At 49.3% G+C, this 26618-nt stretch overlaps 2 protein-coding genes across 6 annotated transcripts in view; both read right to left on the bottom strand.

Annotated features, from left to right (window-relative positions):
• Positions 1-643: 643 nt before the first annotated feature.
• Positions 644-8919, bottom strand: ATP6V0E2 (ATPase H+ transporting V0 subunit e2). 4 transcript variants are annotated; one of them, XR_011256515.1, is made up of 6 exons: positions 8024-8919; positions 5600-5895; positions 4948-5062; positions 4147-4194; positions 2644-2758; positions 644-2288 (listed from the first exon to the last, which is right to left on the bottom strand). XR_011256515.1 is itself a non-coding variant. In XM_069587062.1 (5 exons), exons 1-4 carry the CDS (start codon positions 8159-8161, stop codon positions 2665-2667), a joined length of 576 nt encoding a protein of 191 aa, XP_069443163.1. In that variant the 5' UTR covers positions 8162-8919; the 3' UTR covers positions 644-2288; positions 2644-2664. The 4 variants fall into 4 exon arrangements, 2 of the variants coding, with proteins under 2 accessions (XP_069443163.1, XP_069443164.1); XR_011256516.1 differs by having other exon boundaries at positions 8604-8716; XM_069587062.1 differs by lacking the exon at positions 4948-5062.
• Positions 5925-26618, bottom strand: part of ZNF862 (zinc finger protein 862) — a 36325-nt gene continuing 15631 nt past the window's right edge. For both annotated transcript variants that reach the window (XM_069587061.1, XM_069587060.1), the window contains exons 6-8: positions 13615-13722; positions 10532-12640; positions 5925-8919 (exon numbers count right to left, since the gene is read on the bottom strand). In XM_069587061.1, the coding sequence (XP_069443162.1) occupies positions 8732-8919; positions 10532-12640; positions 13615-13722 (2405 nt within the window). In that variant the 3' untranslated portion in view covers positions 5925-8731. The remainder of the gene's footprint in view (positions 8920-10531; positions 12641-13614; positions 13723-26618) is intronic.

The following is a 26618-nucleotide window of genomic DNA, read 5'->3' as shown; positions in this document are numbered from 1 at the left end:
GGGGTGGGGGCTCCTCGGGACAGAGGCTGCCACCCAGTTGTTCAGTGAGAACCCGGGGACAGACACACACACATCTCAGGTCTTCAGGCCACAGCTTCATCCTGATCTCCAAACCCAAGCATCCAACCACTTGCTGGGCATCTCCACAGGGAGACCAGGCTCACCAGGACACGCAGGATGCCCCAGATCATCACTTCTCCTCTGTGGCCTGTTGCTGACAGGTTCCAGCCACCAGGTCCTGGGCACCCCTTTGTCCACAGCTCCCTGCAGGGTGCATCCTGCCTCATCCCTCCTCCCACAGCCCTCGCTGGGCCCCCTGATCTCCTAATTAGCCCTTCACCCATTCATGGGCCCCCATCCTCCCCACCACTCTCATCTGGGGCCCATTACGCCCAGAGCAGAGATCATCCTAGAAGCCTAGTGGGGTCACATCCCATGCCCCCCATCCCTTTCATGGCTCCACATTCATTTTGGATGAATCCAGGCTCCTCACTTCTCCCAGTCCCATCTCCACACACCCCACCCCTAGCTTCCCAGCTGCTCCTCCCGGAGCTCCTCTCTCTACTCACTCCATCACCCTCCCCTGTGCAGGGAACCATGGATATTTAGGAACACTTAGGAAGGAGGAAGGCCACACTCCACAAGCTGGGAACAGGCTTTATTGCAGACCCCAGAGGCCGTGCACTCTCTGTAATCACAGCTGGGAGGTGGGCAAAGTTCCACTTGAAAGAGTCCTCCGTCTTCCTCCTCCTGCCAGGCCTGGTTCTGGGCAGAATCCGGGAAGTTGTACTCGCTCTCAGGTCTCAGGAAAACGTAGTCCTTGATGTCCATACTCCAGGGCTGCAGGGCCAAGCAGCTGCCAGGCCCCTTTCCTGCCCCTCAAATCCTCCCACCGAGGAAACGGGAACTGGGCGGGCAGGGGTGCGACAGGCAGCAAACTTGGCCTCAGCCAGGACTTGGCTCCCAGACAGGAGTCTCCCCACCTTTCATTCATGTCACTAGACATGGCCATGAGGCTCAGCACCCCACTCCAAGGGGGCCGCAGAGCTCAGCACAGCAAGGGGGCCAGACAGGGGGTCGAGGAATGTCAAAGAGAGGCCCCCACCTGAGCAAGAGGCCAAGCCCAGGGGCAAGAAATCCAGGGAAGATGTACCACATTCCACCACTGTGCCAAAAAAGATGCCTGCTAAACAGAATGCCAATCAAACAAAGTCAATAAAGACAAGAGACTGGCTTCCCCCTCCCCAGGGAGGCATCATGGCAGAATGGAGTCGGGGACTCGAGTCAGCTCTGGGACTGTCAGGTGTCTGCCCCAACTCTGCTGGGGGAAGTGAGCGCACGGGCTGGGGCCCCAGGCTCCCTCTGGTCCATGCCCGCAAGCTCTGCCTGCGGTCCTCACCAGGCCAGGGGTTCCCAGCCTGCACTGGAGACAGTCCTCAGGGCCCACGGCGCTGCCCACACATCACTCACACCTGTCTGTCTTCGCCCTCCCTCCATCCAGGCGACCTCGAGGGGCTCAGAAATCCTCCTCCCATGGGGAGTCTAGGCCTGAGGTGCAGGGGGAGCTGCTTCAGGCTGAGCCCCCGGGAAGGGAGGTAGCCCGATCCCCAGACAGGGAGGCCCAGGTCAGGGAGGAAGCGAGGAGAGAATATGCAGAGGAGATGCCACTTCCTGAGCAAGCCCCTTTGAGTTACTCGGAGGATAAAGGATGCTGAACGTACAGCTTTTCAATCTTGATCCAAATTACTGTGGCGCTTTTTGTGTGTGAATGTTTGACCGTTATGTCAACATTTCCAGAAATTTCACATCAAAGCATGTCAGAAAATCAAAGGAGAACTCCCAAGATGGGCCTTCGCCACGGCCCATCTCACGGGTAAGGACCTCATGCGGGCAGATGCTCTGGGATCACAGAGCTGGGTATTGCAGGACCCAGCCTCCTCCCCAGGGCTTCCTCTCCAGCCTCTGAGCACCTTGGCTCCAAGCCCTCCTCCCCAGGATGCCGATGCCCCGGCCGGCCTTGGGCTCCCCCTTGTAGTACAAGGCAGCCCCCACCCTAGTCAGCTTCCGGTCAGAACCTACTTGGGGAGGAGCGGGCAGAGGGAACTTGAGGGCTGGCTCTGAGTTCAGCCTTCCTGAGCTGGGGAAGGCGGGACTTTCCAGAACCCGGCAGGCCTTAGGGGAGGGGGCCCAGAGGGACCGGACACAGCTAGGGGGACGGAGGTGGGGGGACGGTGACAAAAGGGTCATCAGGGACAGTGGAGCCACGGTCATCTGGACAGCGGGGGCACCTGAAATCACATCACATGACAGGGTCATGGCCTCGCAGTGGAGACCCTGCCCCCCAGCCCCGCCTTGGGGAGCCGCGGCTCACCACGACCCCTGAGCCCACCCTCCCAACAGATTCCGCTGCCTCCTTGGGGGTCTGGGAACCCACGAGTGAGGCTGGGCCCACGTGCTCCCCGCAGGATCCTGATCTTCTGTCTGTGCTGCCCAGCACAGCGTGGGGGTGGTGGGGGGGCATGGAGCAGGTGCTCAGGGGTTTGTTCTTCATAATAAATGACCACCTGTGTCCACATGCAAAGTCCTGCAACCCTGCCTGACCTCGTTCTCCCCACCCCTGCCCGCCCGCCCGCCCGGCAGTACCTGGGGCCGCAGAGGCGACGGTCACTCCCACAGGAAGCGAACGTACCAGATGGTCTCATTCTTCAGCTGGGGCCCGAACAGGGGGTTCAGCTGAGCCAAGATGGCAATGAGCCAGCTGCCAGGGACAGCACAGTGCAGGTGAGCCCGGGGCACCAGGAACTCCGCCATGCACCACGCCAGTGGTCACAGGACCCACCCAGCACATGGACGGTCTGGGTTTCAGAGGGAAGGGTCCCTCGGAGACATCTGCACTGCAGCCAGCTAGGGGGCTCAGTCTGGGCACGTGGGTTTGGGTTTAGGTTTGGTTTGACTTATTTTGTAGATTTATAAGATCCCTGTGTTGGGGCTGGACTCAGGGCGTTAGAGAAGAGGTAAGACGGCCCCCAGGGGCACAGAGGGAAGCCATTCCGACTTAAGATGGCTTAACTGTCTGGAGAATCCCATGGACAGAGGAGCCTGGTGGGCTAAATCCATGGGGTCACAAGAGTCGGACACGACTGAGTGACTAAACCACCACCACCAACTGCTCATGAGAGAGGCCTTCCTCAAAACCAGAGCTTGGACTTATTCCTCAATTTGGCAGCCAGGGAGATTTAAACATGGAGCAGGCTGACATAGAAGAACCGGGGAGCAATGGCGGAGTGTCTCTTTTGCAAAAGGGGAGGGGCTACCATGAAACGCACTTATAGAAAGAGAACACCTAGACCCTACTGACATGGAAATTGACCCCCTCACATGGTCCAGGCACTTGCATCTCTTGGTATGTGTCCTGTATCCCAGGACTTGGAATATAGGACAGTATTCTATATGTACTTACTTTTCCAAGTTTGAAGATCACTGTTCACCCAGTGGTTCTAAATGGTCTGCATCACAAGCACTCAAGGACATGCATTAAAAATACAGATTCCTGGAGGGACTTCCCCGGTGGTCCAGTGGTTAAGAATCTACCTTCCAGTGCTAGGGATGTGAGTTCAATCCCTGGCTGGGGAACTAAGATCCCACATGTGGGGCAACTAAGCCCCTCACGCCACAACACAAGACTCTGTGTGCTGCAACTAAGACTTGATGCAGACAAATAAATAAATTTTAAATAAAAATACAGATTCCCACGTGCAGACTGTGAGAACTGTGATGTAGTGAGTCCAAGGTGGAACCCTGAAACCTGTGTTTTACAATCTCTCCAGGGGATTCTGATGCCCATCGGGGACAACAGGCACCGAGCAGGCCCGACTCACTCATGTCACAGATGAGATAACCGCAGCCCATGGACATGGCAGAGCTTGTCCAGATGATACACTCAGAACCAGAACCCTGAGTTCATAACTCCCAGCCTGTCGCTCTCTTTGCTACTCCAAACCCCTCCTCTTCTGTGGTTTACAGACTCAGCCTTTCAAGAGCTGAATGCGTCGGTACCAAGACAGAGGTGAGAGCAGGGCTGGGAGAGGAGGAAAGAAGGGAGGAGAAGGGCCCCTGTGGACTAGGAGCTGGGAGAGCAGTACTTACAAGAGGTAACAGCAGACGGCAGTGGCCACCAGCATGGTGATGATCACTCTGCAATGGAAGAGGATGTCAGGTCAGGATGGATTGAAGCAGCGCCCTCAGGAGGCCTCGCCAAGGCCAGAGAAAGAGCTCCTGGTGCCAACCCCTTTCCCTCTGGCCTTCTTGATGCCACCTGAACACAAGGAGGCTGAGATCTTCTTAGGTAAGAATTGCTAGATGGAAAAGAAAAACTCCAAGTGTCACCTCTTGGGAAAGCCAACCTCAACCACATCCAACTTACATTATGAATCTTTCCCTTCACCTATGTCCCTTCTCCATCACCCACTGTTTCTCCATCGTAGAGGAGTCACGTTGGAGAACGACACTGCACACAGCTGCATTTGCAGCCACCCACCATGGAGTGGTCTCTGGGATCCAAAATTCACTGGGCAAAGGGAAGACAGAAGACAGAGCAAGAAGCAAGGAGACCGAGGGTCACCTCTGAGGCAGAGTAAGCAGTTACACTGAGAATAGGGGCTGGTTGCCTTGAGTCCCACTCCAAGACTGGAAACAGAGGCTTTAAATGCAGCAGGAGAGACTTCAGTTACAAGAAAAAACTCACCAAAGTGTGCAGGAGAGCTGATGCACTAAAACGGTTTACAAGGCGAGGCCATGGGACCTCAGCCCCAAGAATCTTGAAAAACAGAGGAAACACCCATATGCAGCCTCCAGCTGAAGCTAACCCTAACCCAAACCAGGCCCTATGACCTCTGCTTGAGGTTGGCGCCAGAGACATCAGCATCTGATCCATTCTCTCAGCATTACCAAGCACCATAGGCCGGTCCTGAGCTGGGCACTGGGGTCTACAGTGGTGAAAAGACAGTCTTCCACCTTGAGGAACTTGTCATCAAAGGGTGAGGGCCCATCACTGCTGAAGAGACTATGAAGCAGAAACCGGTGAGTGGTGCCACAGGTATAGAAACCTGCTGGGGGCCCCCAAGAAACACTGACATTGGCAAAAAATTATTCCATACAGTATGTGCCATGCACAACTAACACTTTTATATATTTTGTGTAATCCTCAGAGCAGCCTTAAAAGGCAGGAGTCATCATCACCCCCAGTGACCCAAGAAGAAAGTGAGGCTTGAAGAGGTGAGGGACGCTCAAGGTCACAGCTGGGCAGGAGTGGGCAAGCTGCATCAGTGGCTCGCCACAGACTACCTTCCCAGGCGCGGGGGCAGGGGGCGGCGCGGGCGTAGCTGTCTCCTCCTTTCGACAGCACGACCTTCTCTGCCCTTTGGCCCCGACAGCCCGCCTGTACCCAGTTGTTCGCGACCCAGCGCGGACCCGGGAGGAGGACTGGAGCACCGTGCGCCGGGACCAGTGCCCGCTGCACCGCTGCCGCCTCGCGCCGGAGGAGGGGTGGGCCCAGGAGCAGAGGGGTCCCCAGGGAGGCTGGGCCGCGCGCGATCCTTACCCGCGGTTCGGTCCTTTGGGCACGAACCAGGGCCCGGCGATGCCGATGAGGCCCCAGAACGTGGTGAAGATGACGACCGGGAGGGCGAAGGAATGCGCCGTCATGGCCAGGCGCGGGATGTGGGTCAGAGATGCGGATGCTCTGCTGAGTACCTGTCGCGGCCGGGCAGGGGACGCCGAGCATGCGCAGCAGGACCCCACCGCCCCGAGAGCGCGCGGTCGGCCGCTCCGCTCGCGCATGCGCCGCAGCTCGACACTCGGGGGCGGAGGCAGACTTTGATCCGCTCCAACGGTTTCCTATAGGAGTTACGGGATAGAGGCATATATGGGGAAAAGCTCTGCTTTATTCGGATAGCACACAAGTTGAAAATCGAACATGGTTTTCTTAAACTATGTTTTGCACATCTTTGAAACCAGAGAAGTGGACCTCGGCAGACGGACCCCTGGATGGAGGGAACAGGCCCATCATCACCTGGTCCTTAGGTACTTAGCACCCTAGGAACTGAACCTGGGTTTGAGGGAAGCAAAAGATCTGGAGGAGCTGACCTCCTCTGCGTCTGGCTAGGGTGGGGGCCGGCCCCACCTCCTGCCTGGTCTCTATGGCTGTTGAACTCACGTTGTCTGTTATACCGCTGGTCACTGAGCTTGTCAGCCCTCTCGGCATCGCTATGGAGACTACAGGTGGGGAACAAGGGTGGAGGCAGGGCTAGGGCTCTGGCCAAAGGCAGAGAGCTCGCTCCTTCCATACCCAGCGCCGTTCAGCTTGTTTTCTCCAGGCAAAAGTAGGCAGGCTCTCCAACAGTGGGGTCTCCAGGCCCTGGAGTCTGAAAGGCTGCCAGACTCTTGAAACAAAACACAGGAACCAGCCTGGGCAAGAGGTGAGGGGGCAGGGTCTCTCCATGCTTTGGCCCTGGGGCCCTCCGCAAAATGGCCAGTGTCCTCTCTTCCATGAGCTAACAGCGGGGAGCCAGAGCACGGCTGTGCTCCTTGAGGAACTGGGCGGTGTAACCTCCCATGATAAACAGCATTTTCAATAGTCCCCCCGCCCAAGGGGCCCAAGTTCCTCACAGCTGGCACTGGAGGCTTCCTCAGGGCACAGGTGTGCAGGGGCAGAGGCAGCTCTGGCGGGCCTCCGCCACACGCGGGGTTTGTGCAGTGGCGCTCACACACAGTGGTGCTCACAGGACTAATCTCTTGCTCTGAGAAGTCTTAAAGGACGGCAGCTGCTACAGGAACGTCACGCAAAGGGAATCCCGACAGGTCAGGTGGGAGCTATAAAAGCCCCACTTGAAAGGGCCCTTCTCTCTTCCACCTGGCCATTTCACACCCTAGGCAACTGGCCAAGGACGGATTCCTCAACTCCCTGTAGAGCCCCATGTGAATGGGTCGGGAGGCCTGGGCTCCATCTTGGCTGTGTGGACAGTGGCGCAGCCAGAGCTCCAAGGGCCCCCGGTACAGCTCAGCCCCCAGGACACAGCGCCACAGGTTAAAAGGCAGGAAGCGAGAACAAAACTCCTGGCTCAAAGCTGAAGAAAACAGGAAAGTAATGGTGGTAAGGCAGAGTCAGGAACACTGGGAACCATGGGTTCTGCCCATGAGACACTCGGTACCAACATCTCAGGGGCTCTCAGCACCTTTCCAGGGTCTGCTCGAGGTCAGACTGCTTGGGCCTGAAGCACAGGCAGGGACCCCACTTGGGGCCCGGCAGCAAGTCAGGACGGAGAACTGCTTCTTGCCTGTCTAAAGCCAGAGAAAGGCCGAAGCCTTCCCTCCAAGCTCCCCTGGTTTCCCACCTGTGGAAAGGAAGGCGGGAGGCAGATACCATATCGTCCTCGGGCAGACAAGCAGCCTAGGCCTCCCCAGGGCAGCTGCCCTGGAAGGAAACATGCCTTACTTCCGGGTGGAAAGGGAGACGGGGAGAGGCAACGGGAACTGAATTGTGTGGGACACCCTCTGTGCCGCCAGGGTGGTCTCCTCAGGCTTCAGTGAGCCCATGAAGTTTCTGGTGGGCCTGCAGGAAACAGGCCTGGGGAACTGATCAGGTGGGTCTGTGTTAAAACATTTAAACCAACACCCCTATTGATTCCCAGGCTGGTCCCCAGAGCACCTCTGGGAAGAATGGACTAGACCAGTATGCTGAGGGCACCTCCTTCCACAATAAGGACATCGGTGGCAAGGGACAGGGACAAGAGCTGATGACAGCCAAGTCCACTCTGCCTCCTGAGGCCCGTCTTTGCTCGCATAGGAGCTGTCAGCCAGCAGTCCCGGAGGCCGGGCACTGACAGGCACTTGGCTTCTCTGCTGCCGTTTCACAGAGAGGGACGCGAAGGCACAGGAGACGGGAGGGGGCCATCACGGTTGACCCACTGCCTGAAGCAGAGCTGGGGCTGGATCCCAAGCCCCCCAAGTGCAAACTCGTCCTTACGCTCTGCTCCGCAGAAATCCAGGGCTCAGCATGACACAGGGGCTGGACTGGTGGGAAGCGCCGGGCCCCTCCAGGGAGACACTCCTCCCGTCCAGGAGCTGTTGGCTGCTCAGGGTGCAGGGGTTCTGCCTGCTGCATCGCAGAGGCAGGCCCCGCGACGAGGCAGAGACAGCCTCTGAGGCAGGTCTCCCATGTGAGGTTGAGGCTTCCCTGCTTCTGTGGAGCCCGGAGCCAGGCCGACCCCAGTCCTGTTCACCCTCTGCCCTCACCTTGTGCCTCAGGCTGTGGGCTGCCCCCTGGATGCTCCCCAACTACCCAGGGGCCGGAGAGCTCCTTCAAGCCCCTTCCCCCAGCTGTCATTCCCACTTCGGAAAAGTCTCCTTGCCACCAGAAGCTGGGGATTTCATGATGGGATTACGTGCTGAAGCACCTTGAAAGTGAGCTTGAGATAGAACCTCTGTGCATATATAAGTGCTGTGAGGTCCCCCTGGGCCTGGAGAAGGGCCCCGGGAAACAGGCCGTGCACCTCCTAACCCCCTGCCTCCCAGGGTGTGGCTTTAACTGCCTTGTCACTGCCCACCTCCTGGTGCTTAGAGTCCCACCCAGTGAAGACTCGGGCGGCCTCGAATCCCAGGGCCTGTCACCATGATCACGGGGCCAGGGCAACAGGGGGCTCCAAGGAGTGAACCCCTCAGATTCCTGCTCCTACTACAGAAGCGCTTTGGCAGGACAGCCTGGGGCCTCCTGGCCAAGGAGGGGACACAGGAGCCTCTCAGGAGGTTCCGGGACGCAGGCCGTCAGGACTTCCATCGGTTCCCTGCAGGACAGGCCGGGAGGCTTCTGGGCGGTGGGCTCCTCCCTGCAGAACGCGCCAGTCTTCTTCCTGAGCCCCGTCCCTCGTGTGGGAGGAAAGAGAAGGCACAGTGAGCAGGAGAGAACAGTTCAGGTGATAATCCATCCCCCCCACATTCAGCTGCACCCGAAGGAGGCTGGGGGAGTAGCCCCTGGCAAAACAGACTGGAGGCGGATGAGGACTGCTCTCCGGGGCTCAAGCCAGTCCCACTCTGTGGACTCTTCCACCCGAGGGCAGCGGAGCTCATGGGGCGATTCTGCCCCCAGGGGACCCTAGGCAGAGTCTGGAGGGAGACGTTTCTGATTCCTACAACCGGGATGGTGCTGCTGGTAACCAGTGGGTGTGTAATGGGCAAGCTAGGGTTGGCCAAGCACAGGACGGGCCCCCACAACAAAGAACTATCTGGCCCCAAATGTCCACAGTGCCGAGGCTGAGAAACTGCCTGGGGAGGAAGGTTTCATTATATAAAAATCTGGCTGGGTTCTCTTTGCTTCAGAGGTACAGTCCCATCGCCCTGTGGTTACAACCTGCAAAAGGGCACGGATGAGGGCACCTTCTCCTCCACTCCCCGGGGCCAAGCTCAAAGAGTAACTCGTTCAACAGATGCTGGGTGAAGGACACTATCTCAGAAGCACCCTCTCCTTCTCCCCACTTCCACCTCCCACCTCCCTGCACCCACCGCCTAGCTGCAGGCCCAGGGCCACCCTGCTTCCCACAGAGCCTCTGTCAACCCTGAGGCAAGTCCACTGCTGATGACCACAGACCCCGAGACAGAATGAGAGTGGAAGCAACAGGACGGAGCCCCGTGCACAGCCTGGAGAAGCTCTGGTTTTCTTTGTTCAGTGACTACTTGAAAAGAGGAAAATTTCTTGCTTAAGACTTTCAGTAACTGGGCCTCCGGGATAATATCACTTCCCCTCTAACCTAGTCCCAGCCCAGCCCTCCAGTTGAGAGGCTCTCCTCATGGACCCCTCCCCTGCCTGAAACCCCTAACCTCCTCCTCCACGCAACATGGTCCTCACGGCCCCTCTGACCTGCACTGACCTCTTCCTGCTGCAGACAGGGTCCCCACAGACCATGGCAAGGTGGTGTCCCTGCCAGCACTCGTCCAGTTGTCGAGTTAGTCCTGGTCATAGCTGAACCTTTAACGACCACCATGGGTGTTACCCGCCAGACGCTGTTCTAAGCACCGTTGTTGTTGTTGTTCAGTCACCAAGTTGTATACGACTCTTCACAACCCCATGGACTGCAGCACCCTAGGCTTCCCTGTCCCTTCCCATCTCCCAGAGTTATTAATTCACTTTACAGATGAAAAACCAAAGTACAGAGAGATTAAGTTGCCCGAGGTCACACGCTAGTTAGCGGCATGACTAGAACTTGAACCTGGGCAGCCTGGCTCTGGAACTTCCTGCTCTTAGCGCTGCGCCCTGTGGCCTGCAGTGTGGGCGCCCAGCCTGTCTAGCTGAATTAAGGTGACCTGTCCTGAGCACCCACTGGTCTAGCAAACAGTTGAGCAAGTGACCCCTTAAAGCAAGTCTGTGGTGACGGCTGACTTGAGCGGAATCTACCAGGCTGTCAGCTCAGGGAGGGGCTGGGAAGCTGAGGTTCTCCTCTTTGGCATCCCCGCGTCTAGGAGCTCTGCCATGCATACTTACTTGCATGAGAGCGGGGCGGCACCGGGACACAGGTGCAGACGTGGCTGAACCGCCGGCCTGAGGAGGTCAGGTACCAGTGCTGGATGGCCGGCTGGGGGTCATACTCTGAGACCGCCACACCGTTCACAGCCGTCATCATGAGCATGTTGATCACCTCGTTGGAGAGCTTGGTCCTCTCGTCGGTCCTGATCCGGTTCATGGCGCTGAATCCGCGCTCACAGCAGGCGGTGGAGACAGGCACACAGACCACCAGGGCCAGGAGCCGGCTGAGCAGGGGGAAGCGGCGGTGCCGGGCCAGCGCGTGCTCGCACAGCATGGAGAACGGCAGGTTCTGGGCCGCGGCCTTCAGGCCCAGCCACTCCTCCAGCAGCGCCTGCTTGCTGTATCCTGGGGGCAGCGAGAGCTCAAAATACCTGGCCAGGGTCAGGATGTCATCATTCCCGAAACTGGCCAGGGCCATCCCGCTTGGCCAGGCCTTGGTGTCAAACACCTCCATGTTCCTGAGCTGCAGGGGACGGTCAGCGTCGAACCTCCGCTGGAGGTATTCGATCCCCGTCAGGACCACTCTCTCCCTGTCTGCCTGGAACCGCTGTTCTGCCATCTCAGTCCTCTCCAGCACGATGCCGTGGAGCCGCCCGTCCCTGAAGCTGGCATTGAACTCTTCCTCTTTGGGGCCTGCCCGGTGACGGAGGGTCTCCAGTGCCACGTAGGCCTGCCCCAGCGTGGCGTTCACCTCGGTGATCAGCACAATCTCCTTCTGGCACACCTCGGACAGAGGCCGGTAGAGGCTCAGGAAGTCCAAGAGGAAGTGGCAGAACTTGAGGAAATGGAAGCCCTTCATCAGCTTCAGCATGCCTTGGGCCCTGTGCCCAACCTGCCCACCCGCGTCCGCCACGCTCTGGAGGTGCCTGGCCAGGGCGGGCCAGCTCAGGGTGAGCGCGTTCAGCGTGCGCCTCTCGCTGGCCACCCACCTGACCGCATTCAGGTCCTTCAGGCGGACCATTTCCTGCTCCAGGGGAGCCGCACTCTCCTGCAGTTCATTCAGCCTCTTGTTGGAGGACTGGTAGAACTTGAAGACGGTTCGGATGTGCCGGTCACACTTCTTGACCAGGCCGATGCCCCCGCAGGCATCGACCACGGCCAGGGGGAGCCGGTGGGCCACACAGTGCACCGGCAGCAGCCCGGGCAGGATCTCCTGCAGCTTCTCCACCAGGCCTCCCCCGCAGCGCAGCGGGGCGGAGCCGTCGGTTCCCAGGCCCACCACCCAGCCCGGCTTCCGGAAGGGGATGTCCAGCTCGTCTAGGGCCGAGATGATGGTCTCGAAGTATCCATCGGCCGTCTCACTGTGGAGGGGGGCCAGCGTGAGGTAAGACTCCTTCACCTCCATCCCCTTCAAGTAGCGCAGGTAGATGCCCAGGCAGGACTGGTCGGAGGCGTCCGTGGCACTGTCCAGCAGCACGCTCAGGCACGGGGAGTTGCGCACGTCCTCCAGGATCTCCTTCTTCAGAGTCTCGGAGATGCACTTGATGAACTGCGTGCAGGCGGTACGGTTTCGGTACTTGCCCAAAATCATGGTCCCCGTGCTCTGGAGGAGCTGCAGGATCTTCTCAAAGTCGTTCAGGGGCCTCGAGTGGTATGCGATCGAGTAGGCGGCATGGAAAAAGTGCTCCATGTTGGCCATCAGGTCACTGGAGATCTCGGGGACTGTGGCGGTCTGCGGGGCGTCCTCCCTGACTTCCACGGTGTTTACACAGAGCTTGTGTGCTTTGCTGACTTCGTGGTACTTTAAAGTCTCCACTTTGAAAGGGCCCGTGTAGCCGCGGACCAGCCGGGATGAACTGTCATGGAGACTAGGCCTTTCTCTGCAAGCTGAGCAGAAGAGCTTGGTCTCTTTGGGGTCCATCACTAACCATGGGAACTGCCCAAACCACGACCTCTGAATTGATCGGGGTCTGTAAGTCCTCTTGATTTTGGCCTGTCCGTCTGCCTCACAAAGGCGGGGCCTGCAGTAGGAAGTACACGTCTCCACAGAAGGAACTGGAAGCCACGTGGACTCTACAGCCGAGGCCTGTGTGTGCTCCTCTCTAACGGCCACCATCTTCTTTTTCCCTTTGGGGCAAATCAGACTGTGCTTGGTTTTGCTGCCGAGGACTCTGCAGCCTATCAGCTAAGACATCCCAATTCAGTAAGTACCCCTTATGCAAAGCAGAGAAGATGGATGGGCTCCACCTTTCTAGAAATCAGAAAGTGAAAAGTGAAAGTCGCTCAGTCGTGTTGGACTCTTTGCAACCCCATGGACTATACAGTCCATGGAATTCTCCAGGCCGGAATACTGGAGTGGGTAGCTGTCCCCTTCTCCAGGGGATCTTCCCAGGAGTGGCTTCTCTTGAAACCCTTTCCCATTATTTTCTCTGAAAGTCAGTCTGGCTCCCCACGGGTTATGTGCTAATCCTCATGGTTGCTTCAGCCAGCCACCCCTTCTCTACCCACAAAGCTACCCTGGGATCACGTGACATCAGATGCTCATAAGCTTAATTAACCACCTTGGCCATAGATGCTGTTGGATGGTCTTAATCCTCTTTCGAGGCACCATAAAGAAATGAGGGTAAACATCCATAAGTCTTCTTATTAGCCTGAGAAACAAAGGGGGCATAGAGGTATACACAGTAGCTAGGGGCCAATAAGTTACTGACAGACATATGCAAAACTGCTGACTCCCACAGACCAGCAGTGTTGTCACTAAACACCAGAGGAGCTGGGGGAGGCTCACAGCCTGTGGGTCACATGGCTCCTCGTGACCAGTGTCCACCACGTATCTCCCCCATCAGCTCTACCACACCATCCTGGTTTCACCTCCACTCATCAAAGCTCCTTCCTTTTCCCAAACGATCCCAGTTTCTCAGACTATTCTATGCTGTGAAGGCAGGGTTAGTTTCATATTCATGTCTTTCTACCCAGGGCCTAACACAGGGCCCCATGTACAACAGATTCACACGAGTGTGGCTGAACTAATACTGTGTGGCATGCTGTAGCTGCCTGGCCTCCCGATAGACCCTTCAAGTGCTCGGCAGGTCAAGACCCACCTGAAGGAGGATGGCCTTTCCCCCACTTTGGCCTGTGTGGGTCCCTGATCCAGGGTGCAGCTCTCCGCTCCAGTTTTGAGATCAGGTCTGGTTTGGCAGCAGCAGGCCCTGTTGCGGGGACAAAGAGTCAGTGATGTCACAGCCCTGGACTATCAAGTCAAGCAACCCACCTGAAAGACCTGGGAAGGCCTCGGGAGTATTTCCTGATAAAATCTATTCAACTAGGGGTATGATGAAAGCAAACTGGTCTGGGATTCCAATTGATTCTTAAAACCCAAAAAAGGCAGCCAGATTACGGGTATCCCTTAGCTCCATGGGCCAGACATGGAAGCCATGAGTCAGCTACATACATCTAGAGGGGAAAGGGTAAAAACAGGAAGAAATACAGAGGCCAAAAGTAAAGAAGACAGGGATGATAAAGTCACACAAGAAGTGGGAGAGGCTCACCAACAACTGTCCCATGTACGTGCTTCTCAGAGACACCCATGGCTGGCCTTGGTGCAGGTGGCTACTACACGGGGCACTTGAAAGGCCCATAATGCTGTGTCTACACCGGCAGTGGGCCCTGAAATCCACCTCAAAGAGATACATGTCTTTGGGTTAAGCACTGCCCTTTACTGAAAACATAAATAGTCTTCAGGGGTATGTGAAAATTTTTCTTTCTTGATTTAAAATAAAATCCATCATCTCTACTTACATGCTTTTTACGTATCAATGTGAATGGGTGTATAAACTTTTTTGGAAAGACATATGCAAGCAACTGGTAACTGTGGGCACTTCTGCTGAGGGACTGAAGAACAAGGTAAAGGGAGATTATTTTCACTATTCATCTTTGGATCATTGGGATATATTTATATGTTCGTGTGTGTGTGTGTGTGTGTACCCACATAATTACTACTAATGAAAATATGATAGATTATTAATCTGTGGTAGACTGAACACATATCCTTCAAACATCTCTTAAATGAGGGCAAAGGAATAATAACAGTAAAAAGAAGCATAAGCCCAAGAGAGACGCTGCACTAGAAATGTTAATGCATCTTTAGAAGGAAAGGAGATAAAAGAGAAGAACTAACAGAGCTGAACACCAAACGCCAGCAGAGCGGGTAACAAGGAGAAAGAAGTGAGGCTGACCTCAGAATCCCCACAAGAACCAGGACCTGGAGGCACCAGGCGCGGCAGAAGGTGGTGGGCAAGAAGAGACCTGTTTAAGTCCAGCTCCTCTCACCTATTCCAGGAAACTGGAAAATACCACCACCCTCCCTCGAGGAGGAAAAGAGAGATTATTCTCCTAAAAAAACTTAACCAGAAAGGTTCTAGGCCCTGGGATGGTGGGGTGAGTGAAAGATGAAGGAGAAGCACTGCAATGCAAATAGATGAAGACAGCCTATAGACCAGAAGTTGTATTCCTGGGCTCCAGGAACACCAGCTTGGCATACAGCCAATCAGGAGAGTACACATTTTCTTTAGAGAAATAGAACTGCCCCTCCCCAGCCCCCCTCACCAAAATACCTACGGATCCAGACTTTGGAAGGTGTTTCAGTGAAACATCCAGGTTCACAGATGGTCACCCGACAGTGAATGTAACTGAGAGGGTAATAGGCAGGAAGGCCAGGGGTCTCCAAATGGAGGAAATAGGCTGCAAGTGTCAGACATTTCTTGTCTCTCCCTTAGGCGGCAGGAAGAAACAAACTACAAGGGTCAGATTTTTTTCCTTCTCTATACAAAATTAAAAGGAGGTCGCTCTTAAAATTCTGTGTTGCCATGACGACACCTGGTTCCACCTGAACTTAACTTTTCTCAAACCCAGAGCTAACCAATGCATTTTTCTTATGGAAATATTTTTCTTAAGCTATGTTAATGAAACTATGTATTTGCTTTGGAATTTGCCTTTCTTCAAAACAGTTCCAGCTAAGACTAACTTTCTTTCTTTTCTCAAACCTTGGGCTGATGTCATATCAATTGTTTCATGGCTGGGGGCCATCCTATCTCAAAAATGCATATTGTGGGAGAGGCACCTGGTAAAACTCCCTCAGCCTTGTGGTGTCTCTCTTATCTGATTAATAGCTTTGTAACAGACATAAAACAGCTTGCAAAAGACTAGCAGGTGGGCACTCTTTCTGCTCCCTTCTGATGTCCATGTCAGAAGCTTTCTCTATCTCTTTTATACTTTAATAAAACTTTACTACACAAAAGCTTATCACTGGCCCTGGATTGAATTCCTCTCCTCTGGAGGCCAAGAATCCCACGTCTTTCATGGCTTAGCAACAACCTTTCATAACCTACCCCTTGAGTCCCAGCCATGCACACAGAGATTCCAGTCAGTTTTTAAGGCTTTATTCTTAAATATGAATGAACCTAAAGATATTTATCCAAGACAAACTGTGAACATGAAACAAGAAGGAAAAAGAATGGAAGGTACTAGAGATGGAAGCAAAACAAAATTTCAACCCCTCCCCTAAAAAGGAGAATATTCCCACCAAGAAAAGTCATGATAGTTATCCATGAAAAGAGCAATAAAGACTCTGAGATTAAAAATATGATAGAATAAATTTTTAAAAATTAAGTAGAATTGTTAGAAAATAAAATGGAGGAAATCTCTAGGAAAGTATAAGAAAAAATATAGAAGCAGAAAACAGGAGAAAAAGTAAAAAATAAAACAGAACCAGGAACTCGATTTAGAAAGTCTAATATCTAACTAATAGGACTTGGAAGAAAGAAAAAATAGGAAGGCAGAAATAATACAAAAATGTTTCCTCAAACTGGAAAGTGTTTCCACATGGAAGGGGAAGCACCAGATACCTAGAACAAAAGATGATGAAAAAACATTTATATCATTAAGCACTAAGTACTTCAAAACACTGGGATAGACCTTAAAACCTTTAAGAGTGGAAAAACAGGCTGTGTTCAAAGATTTAGGAATAAAAATGTAATTAGACTTCTCAATAGGACCTGTAAAACTTAAAAGCAGTGCTTTCAAAATGCTGAAGATAATCATCTCCAACCTGGAAGTCTATACCCAAACCAAGTTAGCAATTGTGAGAGCAGAATGAGGGCATTTTTAGGTATACAGACTCTTTTAAAACATTTCCTCCCATGAACCCTTTCTTAGAACGTTACTGAAGGATGTGCTCCAATAAAATGAAGACATAAACCTAAAAGAAACAATAGATCTGGGAAATAGGGGAGAGACAAAAGAAAGTCCAAGGCCACGGATATGCAGCAGGCCTAAAGAATAACTAGCTTAGGCAGAGCAGAAGACTCAGTGATAGACATCTCCAGAAAAAAAAGTGAGATAAGTCACAGGCTGTTCAATCATGTGGAAGAAACTCTTTGAAGAGTTGTCTAATTCCAGGAAGAACTTGAGAAATAGTGGTGATAGCACAGAAAACTCACAAAATAAAAAATAAGAAAAAATTACAGCAGATGAAACATCATCATATGTCACTTTGATTAAAAGTAAATAATGCATAATCATTATTAGGCAAATAATTCACATTGAATTAACCAAAAAAGTATGATATACCTGTTCTGAGAGGATGGAAGGAAGAGAAGTGGGGGTCTGGGGTGATGAAAGAGGGCCATATCTTCATCCTCCACAGTAGGAATCAATAGATAATATCTAAAATCAATAAATCAGGAATAGCAATAAATATATGCAACAAGATATTAAAGTGTGGTTCTGTCTGCCTGTTTTAAAGTCCCCCTCAAAATAGGAGACAACTCTTTCCCCATTCCGAAGCTAGACCACCGAAGCCCTACTTGGAAAGAATGGCTGAAACACTGGGCTGTAACCCAAAGCTTCGCCACCAAGAGGGAGTCAGAACACTGGACCTGAAGAGGTCAGGGAGTTAGATATTGGAAATGTTTCTGGAAAGAGCTGTTAGGTGTACTGAGTCCCCCACACTACAATGGGGAAGGGTAGAGTGGGGTGGGCTTCTTTCCTCTGCCTAATGGGAATGAGGTATGACCTGCATCTCCTGGAGTTGTGGGACTACTCAGGAACCCAGGCCTAGAAAAGACTGAAGACATAAACTGACCCATGGGCCTAGCTGTACCAAGGCAGGTGGAATCTTAAGATCCCTGACCAGGATCCCTGATCAAACCTGCATCACTTCAATTGGAAGGTAGATTCTTAACCATTGGACCACCAGGGAAGTCCCTGTCTCTCTGAATTTGACCATTCTAAGTACTTTTTCAGATTATTTATTGTAAATAGAATAATAGTTTTTATCATTTTGTGACTGGCTTATTTCACCTAGCATAATGGTCTCAAGGTTCATCAATGTTTTGACATGTGTCAGAATTTCCTTCCATTTCAAAGCTGAATAATATTCCATTGTATGTATAGATTACATTTGCTCATCCATTCATCCATCCATGGACATTTGGGTTCCTTCCACATTTTAGCTATTGCGACTAATGCTGCTATTCTGTTTTCAGGATATTCTGAAAATATTGCTGCTATTCTGTTTAAACCTTGCTTTCAATTATTTTGGATATATACCCAGAAGTAAAATTGCTGGATCGTAGGAAAATTATTGGAGAAGGCAATGGCAACCCACTCCAGTACTCTTGCCTGGAGACTCCCTTGGACAGAGGAGCCTGGTGGGCTACAGTCCATGGGGTCGCAGAGTCAGACACAACTGAGCAACTGACACATACACACATGATAATTCTATCTTTAGCTCTTTGAGGAACTGCCATATTGTTTCCCACAGTGACAGTACTGTTTTATATTCCCACCAACAAGGCATAAGGATTCTAATTTCTTCACAACTTCATCAGTGCTTTTCCATTTTTTTGATAGTAGCCATCCTAATGGGTGTGAGGTGGTATCTCATTGTAGCACTGATCTGTTTCTCTAATGATGAGTGATATTATCTTTTCATGTGTTTACTGGCCATTTGTATATCTTCTTTGAAGAAATGCCTATTCAAGTCCTGTATCCATTTTTAATCAGCTTTATTGCTGTTGAGTTTTAGGAGGTCTCTGTATAGTCTGGTATTAATCCCTTATCTATGGTTTGCTAATATTTTCTCCCATTGTGTGTGCTGACTTTGTATTAGGTTTATGTCTTTTTTTTTTTCTTTTTCCGGCCATGCCACATGGCTTGTGGGATCTTAGTTCCTCAACTAGGGATTGAATCCAGGCCCTCTAAAGTAAGAGCACAAAGTCTTAACCACTGGACCACTAGACAATCCCCAGGTTATATGTCCTTTGATGCACAAAATTTTACAGTTTTCATAAAGCCCAACTTGTCTATTTTTCTCTCTGTTGCTTGTGCCTCTTAATCTATGTAGGTAAAGGGTTTTCAATTTTGTTGATCTTTTCAAAGAAACAAGTTTTGTTTCCACTGATTTTTCTCTATTGTTTTTCTATTGTCTATTTCTCTCTGCTCTAACCCTTATCATTTGCTTCCCTCCATCAGCTTTGGGTCTAGTTTATTCTTCTTTTCCAAGTTCCTTAAGTTGTAAAGTGAGGTTGTTGATTTAAGATTTTTCTTGTTTTTAATGGAAGCATTTATAAATATCCCCCTTAGCACCACTTATTCTGTCCCACATCAAAATGATATGTTGTTTTTGTTTTCACTCATCTTTAAGTATCTTCTAATTTCTCTTGTGATTTTCTTCCTTAATCCATTGGTTGTTTAAAATTGCTTAATTTCCACAATTTTGTGAGTTTTCCAGTTTTCTTTGCTATTGATTTCTAATCTCATCCCATTACATTTGGAGAAGATACTGTTTGATATCTTTTTTTTTTAATCTATTGAGGCTTAATTTGTCACCACACATAATCTAGCCTACAAAATGCCTCACGTGCATGTGAGAATGTGAACACTGCTGCTGTTTCGTAGAGTGCTGTATCTAGTAGATATCTATTAGATCTAGTTGGTTTATTGTCTAAGTACTCTATTTCTTTATCTTCTCTCTGGTTTTTCTACTCATTATTGTGACTGGGATATTGAAGTCTATAACTATTACTGTAGAACTGTTTACTTCCTTCAACTCTAGTAATTTTTGCTTCACAAATTTTGAGAGTCTGTCATTAGGTTTATATATATAATTTTATATCTTCTTTCTATACTGAAACTTTTATAAACATATAATGTCTGTGTCTCTTATATGTTTTTTTGATTTAAAGTCTATTTTTTCTGATACTTGTATAGCCAACTCTTGCTCTCTTTTGATTACTATTTGCATGGAATATTGTTTTCCATGCTTTCATTTTTAATCTATTTGTGTCTTTGGGTACAAAATTAGTTTCCTATGGACAGCAAATAGTTGGATCATGTGTTTTTATCTGTTCTGACAATGTTTTTTGATTGCAGTGTTTAACCTATTTACATTTAAAGTAATTACTGATAAGAAGGGACTGTCATCTTGCTATTTGTTTTCCATATGCCTTAAGCTTTTGTCCTTCATTTCCATCATCACAGTCTTCTTTTGTGTTTAGTTTATTTTTGTAGTGACAATGTTTAAATTCCTTTCTAATTCCCTTTGTGTATATTCTATAGCTATTTTCTTTCTGGTTACATGGGAATTACATTTAGGGATTCCCAGGTGGCTCAGTGGTAAAGAATCAGCCTGCCAATGCAAAAGAAATGGATTCAATTCCTGGGTAGGGACGATCCTCTGGAAGAGAAGATGGTAACCTACTCCAGTATTCTTGCCAGGAAAATCCCACAGACAGAGGAGCCTAGCAGGTCACAGTCCATGGGATCACAGAGTCGGACATGACTTAGTGACTAAACAACAATAACAAACATGGGGATTACATTTAACATCCTAAAGTACCAACACTGTTAATTTCAATTTAGCTTAACTTCAATAGTACACAAAAACTGCTCCTTTACAACTTTCCCATCTATCTCTTTCTATCATTGATGTCACAAAATTACATCTTTATATATGTGTCCCAAAACATAAACTAGTAATTCTTTTAAATGTATTAAATTATGTAGAAAATAAGATATGGAGTTTAAAAAGTTAGAAAATACTAGCTTATAGATTAATAATTGTTTTTTTCCTTTAAATGTACCAGTCTCTCAAATTATGCAGGAAACAAAAGGTACAGTTACAAACCATTGTTATGATAACACCAGCTTTTATAACTGCCCATTTATTTACCTTGATTGAGATCTTTATTTCTCCATAAGCCTTCAAGTTACTGTCTAGTGTCCTTTCATTTCACCTTGCAGACCTCCCTTGAGTGTTATTTGCAAGGAACATCTAGTGGTAAGGAGCTCCCTCAATTTTTGTTTAGCTTGGCATCTCTAAATTCCACCCTCACTTTTGAAGGACAGTTTTGCCAGATATAGGACTCAGTTGACTTTTTTTTTTTCATTTAGCACTTTGAATATATCTGCCCACTGCCTTCTGGCCTCTGGAAGTTAAATCTGTTTATAATCTTATTGAGGTCCCTTGTATGAGATGATTCACTTCTCTCTTGCTGCTTTCAAGGTTCTCTTTGTTTTTGAAAGTTTGACTATAGTGTGTGTCTCAGTGTGGATATGAGTTCATCTTACCTGAAGTCTACTGAGCTTCTTGGATATTTGTATTCATGAAGTGAAAGTGTAGGTCACTCAGTCCAGTACAACTTTTTGCAACCCCACAGACAGTAGCCCACTACGCCTCTGTCCATGGGATTCTCCAGGCAAGGCTACTGGAGTGGGTTGCCATTCTCTTCTTCAGGGGATCTTCCTGACCCAGGGATCGAACCCAGTCTCCCGCCCTGCGGGCAGATTCTTTACAGTGTGAGCCACCATGTCTTTGATCAAACTGAGGAGATTTTAGTCATTCTTTCTTTCCTTTTCTCTCTTTTCCTTCTGGGACTCCAACAATGTCCATGTTGGTCTACTTGATGGTTTCCCACATGTCCCTTGGGCTCTGTTCATTTTTCTTTGACTTTTTTTCTGTTTCAGGGGCTCCATAATTTCCATTGTCCTATCCTCAAGCTTGCCGATTCTTTATTTTCCTTGGTCAAATCTGTTTTTGTATTCCTCTAGTTAATTTTTCATTTCAGTTGTAGTTTTAAACTCTCAGTTTTCTTTCTGGATCCTTCTTTGGTTTTCTCTCTTTATTGATATTTCCATTTTATCCATACATTACTGTCTTGACTTTCTCCATATCTCCCTAAAGTTCTCTGAGCATTTTTACGACAGTTGTTTTAAAGTATTTATTTAGTATACCTGCCATCAGGTCTTTTTCAGGGACAGTTTTTATTTAATTTTTTCCTCTGAATGGGTCATACTATCCTATTTCTTTGTGTGCCTTGTGATTTTTTTGTTGAACACTGGACATTTGAATCTAATAATGTGGTAACTCTGGAAATCAGATTCTCCCCTGTGCCCAAGGTTTGCTGTTTTTATTGTTTTGGGTTACCATTATTATTTTTTTTAATTTTTTAATCATTATAGGCTATCTGTGTGCCAAATATTAGCCTGAAGTGTAAACTTAAAGTCTTCTCAGGTCTTTTCGAGTCCTTCCCTAGTCACGCAAAATCAGTCTTAATTTTCCTCCTATATGGTTTTGAATGTCCTAGTCTCTAATGTCTGGTTTCCAAAACAGGAAAAAGAGAAAAATTAAAGAGGAGGGGTAAGAACCTGCAGCAATGGAGGAGGTATACAACCCTGGCTGCTTACTCCTTTGTCTGCACCTCTGTGATAAGAATCAGCAATCAGTGATCAGAGCAATGACCCCTGACTGATATTTAGAGGACAGTGCCCTTTTGGCCCACTCCAATTCCTGCCAATTGTGTGCAACCTGCTCTAGTCATACAGTATAGCTGCTTGCACTGTGGTAGGAGCGAGAGATGGGCAGCTGCTACTGTGCTAAGAGCTAAAATGGACCAAACAACCACCTGACCTGCCTCTTGAGAAATCTGTATGCAGGTCAGGAAGCAACAGTTAGAACTGGACATGGAACAACAGACTGGTTCCAAATAGGAAAAGGAGTACGTCAAGGCTGTATATTGTCACCCTGCTTATTTAACTTCTATGCAGAGTACATCATGAGAAATGCTGGGCTGGAAGAAACACAAGCTGGAATCAAGATTGCCAGGAGAAATATCAATAACATCAGATATGCAGATGACACCACCCTTATGGCAGAAAGTGAAGAGGAGCTAAAAAGCCTCTTGATAAAAGTGAAAAAGGAGAGTGAAAAAGTTCAGAAAACAAAGATCATGGCATCCGGTCCCATCACTTCATGGGAAATAGATGGGGAAACAGTGGAAACAGTGTCAGACTTTATTTTTTTGGACTCCAAAATCACTGCAGATGGTGATTGCAGCCATGAAATTAAAAGACGCTTACTCCTTGGAAGGAAAGTTATGACCAACCTAGATAGTATATTGAAGAGCAGAGACATTACTTTGCCAACAAAGGTCCGTCTAGTCAAGGCTATGGTTTTTCCTGTGGTCATGTATGGATGTGAGAGTTGGACTGTGAAGAAGGCTGAGCGCCAAAGAATTGATGAGTTTGAACTGTGCTGCTGGAAAAAACTCTTGAGAGTCCCTTGGACTGCAAGGAGATCCAACCAATCCACTGTGAAGGAGATCAGCCCTGGGATTTCTTTGGAAGGAATGATGCTAAAGCTGAAACTCCAGTACTTTGGCCACCTCATGCGAAGAGTTGACTCATTGGAAAAGACTCTGATGCTGGGAGGGATTGGGGGCAGGAGGAGAAGGGGACGACAGAGGATGAGATGGCTGGATGGCATCACCAACTCAATGGACTTGAGTCTGAGTGAACTGTGGGAGTTAGTGATGGACAGGAAGGCCTGGCGTGCTGCAATTCACGGGGTCGCAAAGAGTCGGACACGACTGAGCGACTGAACTGAACTGAACCACAATTTACTTTCCAACTCTTCCCCTGTAAGCCGAAAGCCTCTGACAGATTTCAGAGTTCCAAAATAGCTATACCAGACAGATTCTACCAGTGCAACTGTTGTCCAGGTAAGGAAGCAGATTCTTGGTGCTCTTCCCAGAGTTCTCCTCCTAATCAGGACAGTTTTGAAGAGTACAGTACTGGTCATTTTATTAATTAAAATTAGAACACAAATGTGACTAAAAAGTGATTGGAGGCCTATCTGCTACCTGAGTGTGACAAGTCATGGGCCCCGATCAAGGTTTCACCCTATAAAAAAGCCAAAATGGAGGCCACAACTTGCTTTTATTTTTGGCCTCAGCATGCGGGATCTTAGTTCCCTGACCAGGGATTGAACTCATGTCCCCTGCAGTGGTAGGGCAGAGTCTTAACCACTAGACCACCAGGGAAGTCCCTGAGGCCACCTTTTGAATAAACTCCTGGACCAAACACTCATAATCACAGAACCAAATCTTAAACTGTCCTAATTTCCTCAAAATGCTGACTCTGGTCTTAAATAAGATTTAAGTTTCCTTCATGTCAGAGTGACTATACAGCTTCTGAGACAATTAGCTACACACAAGAAAAGGTAAACAGTGCTACTACCCTACAGAGAATATAATCACAATAGAAAAAAAAATAGTCCTTAATTCACATTTTATAAACCAAGCATTACCTGCTGAGAGCCAAACTTTTAACCACTTTGGGTGTGAAGTCTCCCAGTTCATGAACAGTTTGTTTCTTCCTCAATAAAATATTCCTATCAGGAAAGCTCTCTTAATTTTCTTTTAACAATGCAAAGGGTGAAAAACAAAATCCCCAAAGAGGTGACCCAAGCAAGTGGTGATGGAAAAGAATGAAGCTGTTTTAGAAATGCATCCTGCTGAAGTTGGTCCTTTAAAAACAATATCTATATATGTGTGTTTCTTAGGCATAATGAAACCAGCTACTGGAAAAAACAGCTAAAAATTTTTGGTGAGGAGGATTCAGTGATAGAGAATGGTGGGACAGGAACTGTCATTTTTTTTGTTATATGAGAACTATTTCGATTAAAAATATATATAATTATTGGGCTTCCTTGGTGGTCCTCTGGTTAAGGATCTGCCTTGCAATACAGGGGACCCGGGTTCAATCTCTGGTCTAGGAAGATGCCACATGCTGAGGAGAAACCAAGTCGGTGAGCCACGACTCTGAGCCTAGAAGCTGTGCTCCATAATGAGAAGCCACCACAATGCGAAGCCCGCCCACCACAGCAAAGACCCAGCACAGTCAAAAAATCAAATAGATAAATAAAGGTCTTTAAAAAACATAATTATGAAGAAATATTTTTAAAGACTAACTGAAATCATACATGAGACTGAATATCCCAGGAAATGTTTGCCTCAGTTACGCTCCCCTGAGGATCGGTCACCTCTGACTGCCCACAGCAGTGGCCCCAGAAGTGCTGGAGCCCAGGCCCAGCTCTTTGAAACTATGGCTGAAATGGTGCTAAAAAACCTTTTCTTTTTGTTCTCTTCAGAACAAGTGAAACAGAGGGAATTTGCAAACAGATTCTCCATGTCTTAGTAACAGAAAAGTGACTGAAGAGATATAAATATAGCACATGCACACATGTGCATGTTCTCACACACACACACACACACACACACACACACACACAGTCCAGAAAAATGGCCTTGCTTGCAAAGACAGATTCTGATCCTTTCAGGCTACTCTGACCCCAAGGTTGCCAGGCTGGCTCCCGCACCCGTTTGGAGACGGCCCCTCGGGCTCCTGGCACTGCCTCTCTCTCTAGCTCAGCAGGGCCCCACCGGGAGGCCAGATACGGCCCACTGTGCAGCAGCTAGCCTCCTAGATAACACATAAGCCACTCTAATCCCGCTCATGTCACTGAGGGCTCTCCCACTCAGTTTTCTTTCCACTTAGTGACCTGACTTCTCCCAGCTGTGAGGTCCAGCTATTGCTGATGAGCTCATCTGTAGAAAAGGCACTGCCCACCTGAAGTGAGTGACCTGCTACTCCGCATACGATGATACCTTTACTAGTAAAAACAAGGGCTACCACCTAGTCCCTGTATTGCCTGTCTGTTTCTGTAATGACAGCTATTAATTTCTTAACAGTGAAATGTAACTGAATTTTCTTTTTTGGGGGGTGGGGGGAGCAAGAGATATCACCAAATATGGCCAAAGTTTGAAACCAGAATTTAAAATACTGAAATAAAAGAACAGCTGGAACTCTACATAGTGATAAAGAGTTCTAAATGAGCAAGTCCACAAAAGTAAAGGTTGACAGAGGAAAGCACTAAAATCAAAGCACAAACCTCTTCTTTTCTCCATAATCAAAGTGACGGTCCTCTACAAGTTCAGTCCTATTGATAAGACAACTGGTGGGGCCACGGAGGCTGAACCTAACCTGGAAACTACCAGCTGAAAAGCTTTAGTCGACAACAGTTTAACTGCTGCACAACTGACAGATTAACATTAAATCTGACTGCATCAAATTGAGACTGTCTTTTTAAAAAACAGGTACCATGATAATAAAATCTAAAAGAACAAATCTACTAGTTGTAAGTCCTAATAACAGAAACTAAAGAACTAGCTGGGTTTCCTCGAATGAAAAGAGCACAAGGAAATCGACAGCACAAATGTGCTTCGATGCAGCCTGAGGCCCACCAGACCACAAAGACCCAGGACCTGAGCTGAGCTGACCTGAGCCAATCCCAACCTCTCACCCCAGGGCAGTAGCCCCTTTCTGTACCTCAGTTCTCCCGGAGGAGAGGCCTACTTACTGAAGATTTCCCCACTTCTGAACATATAGAAGTTAAAAAGAAAAGGATAAAAAATGCTTAGATGACATGGTCCAGCTCAACAATCCAAGTCAGGCCCACGCTGTGGGAAACACACTGCTATACTACTGGTCACCCCCGTCTTCCCCATGACTTTCCGCAGGGGCCCAGAGGGCAGAGTACAGAGTGCAACCACTACTGCTCACTCCTTCAAAGGAAAAACCAACTTCCTGTGAGATTGGTTTAAACCAGTCTCACCCTCGCTCACTCACTCTCTCAGACACTGTGGATGGTAGTGATGTTCTTTGAAGTTGTGCTTCAAAGGCCTTGGCCCAGGACACAAGTACAATA

Source organism: Ovis canadensis, chromosome 4 (assembly GCF_042477335.2).
Source record: "Ovis canadensis isolate MfBH-ARS-UI-01 breed Bighorn chromosome 4, ARS-UI_OviCan_v2, whole genome shotgun sequence".
Classification (NCBI taxonomy): domain Eukaryota; kingdom Metazoa; phylum Chordata; class Mammalia; order Artiodactyla; family Bovidae; genus Ovis; species Ovis canadensis.
This window is presented reverse-complemented; position numbering and strand designations above follow the sequence as displayed.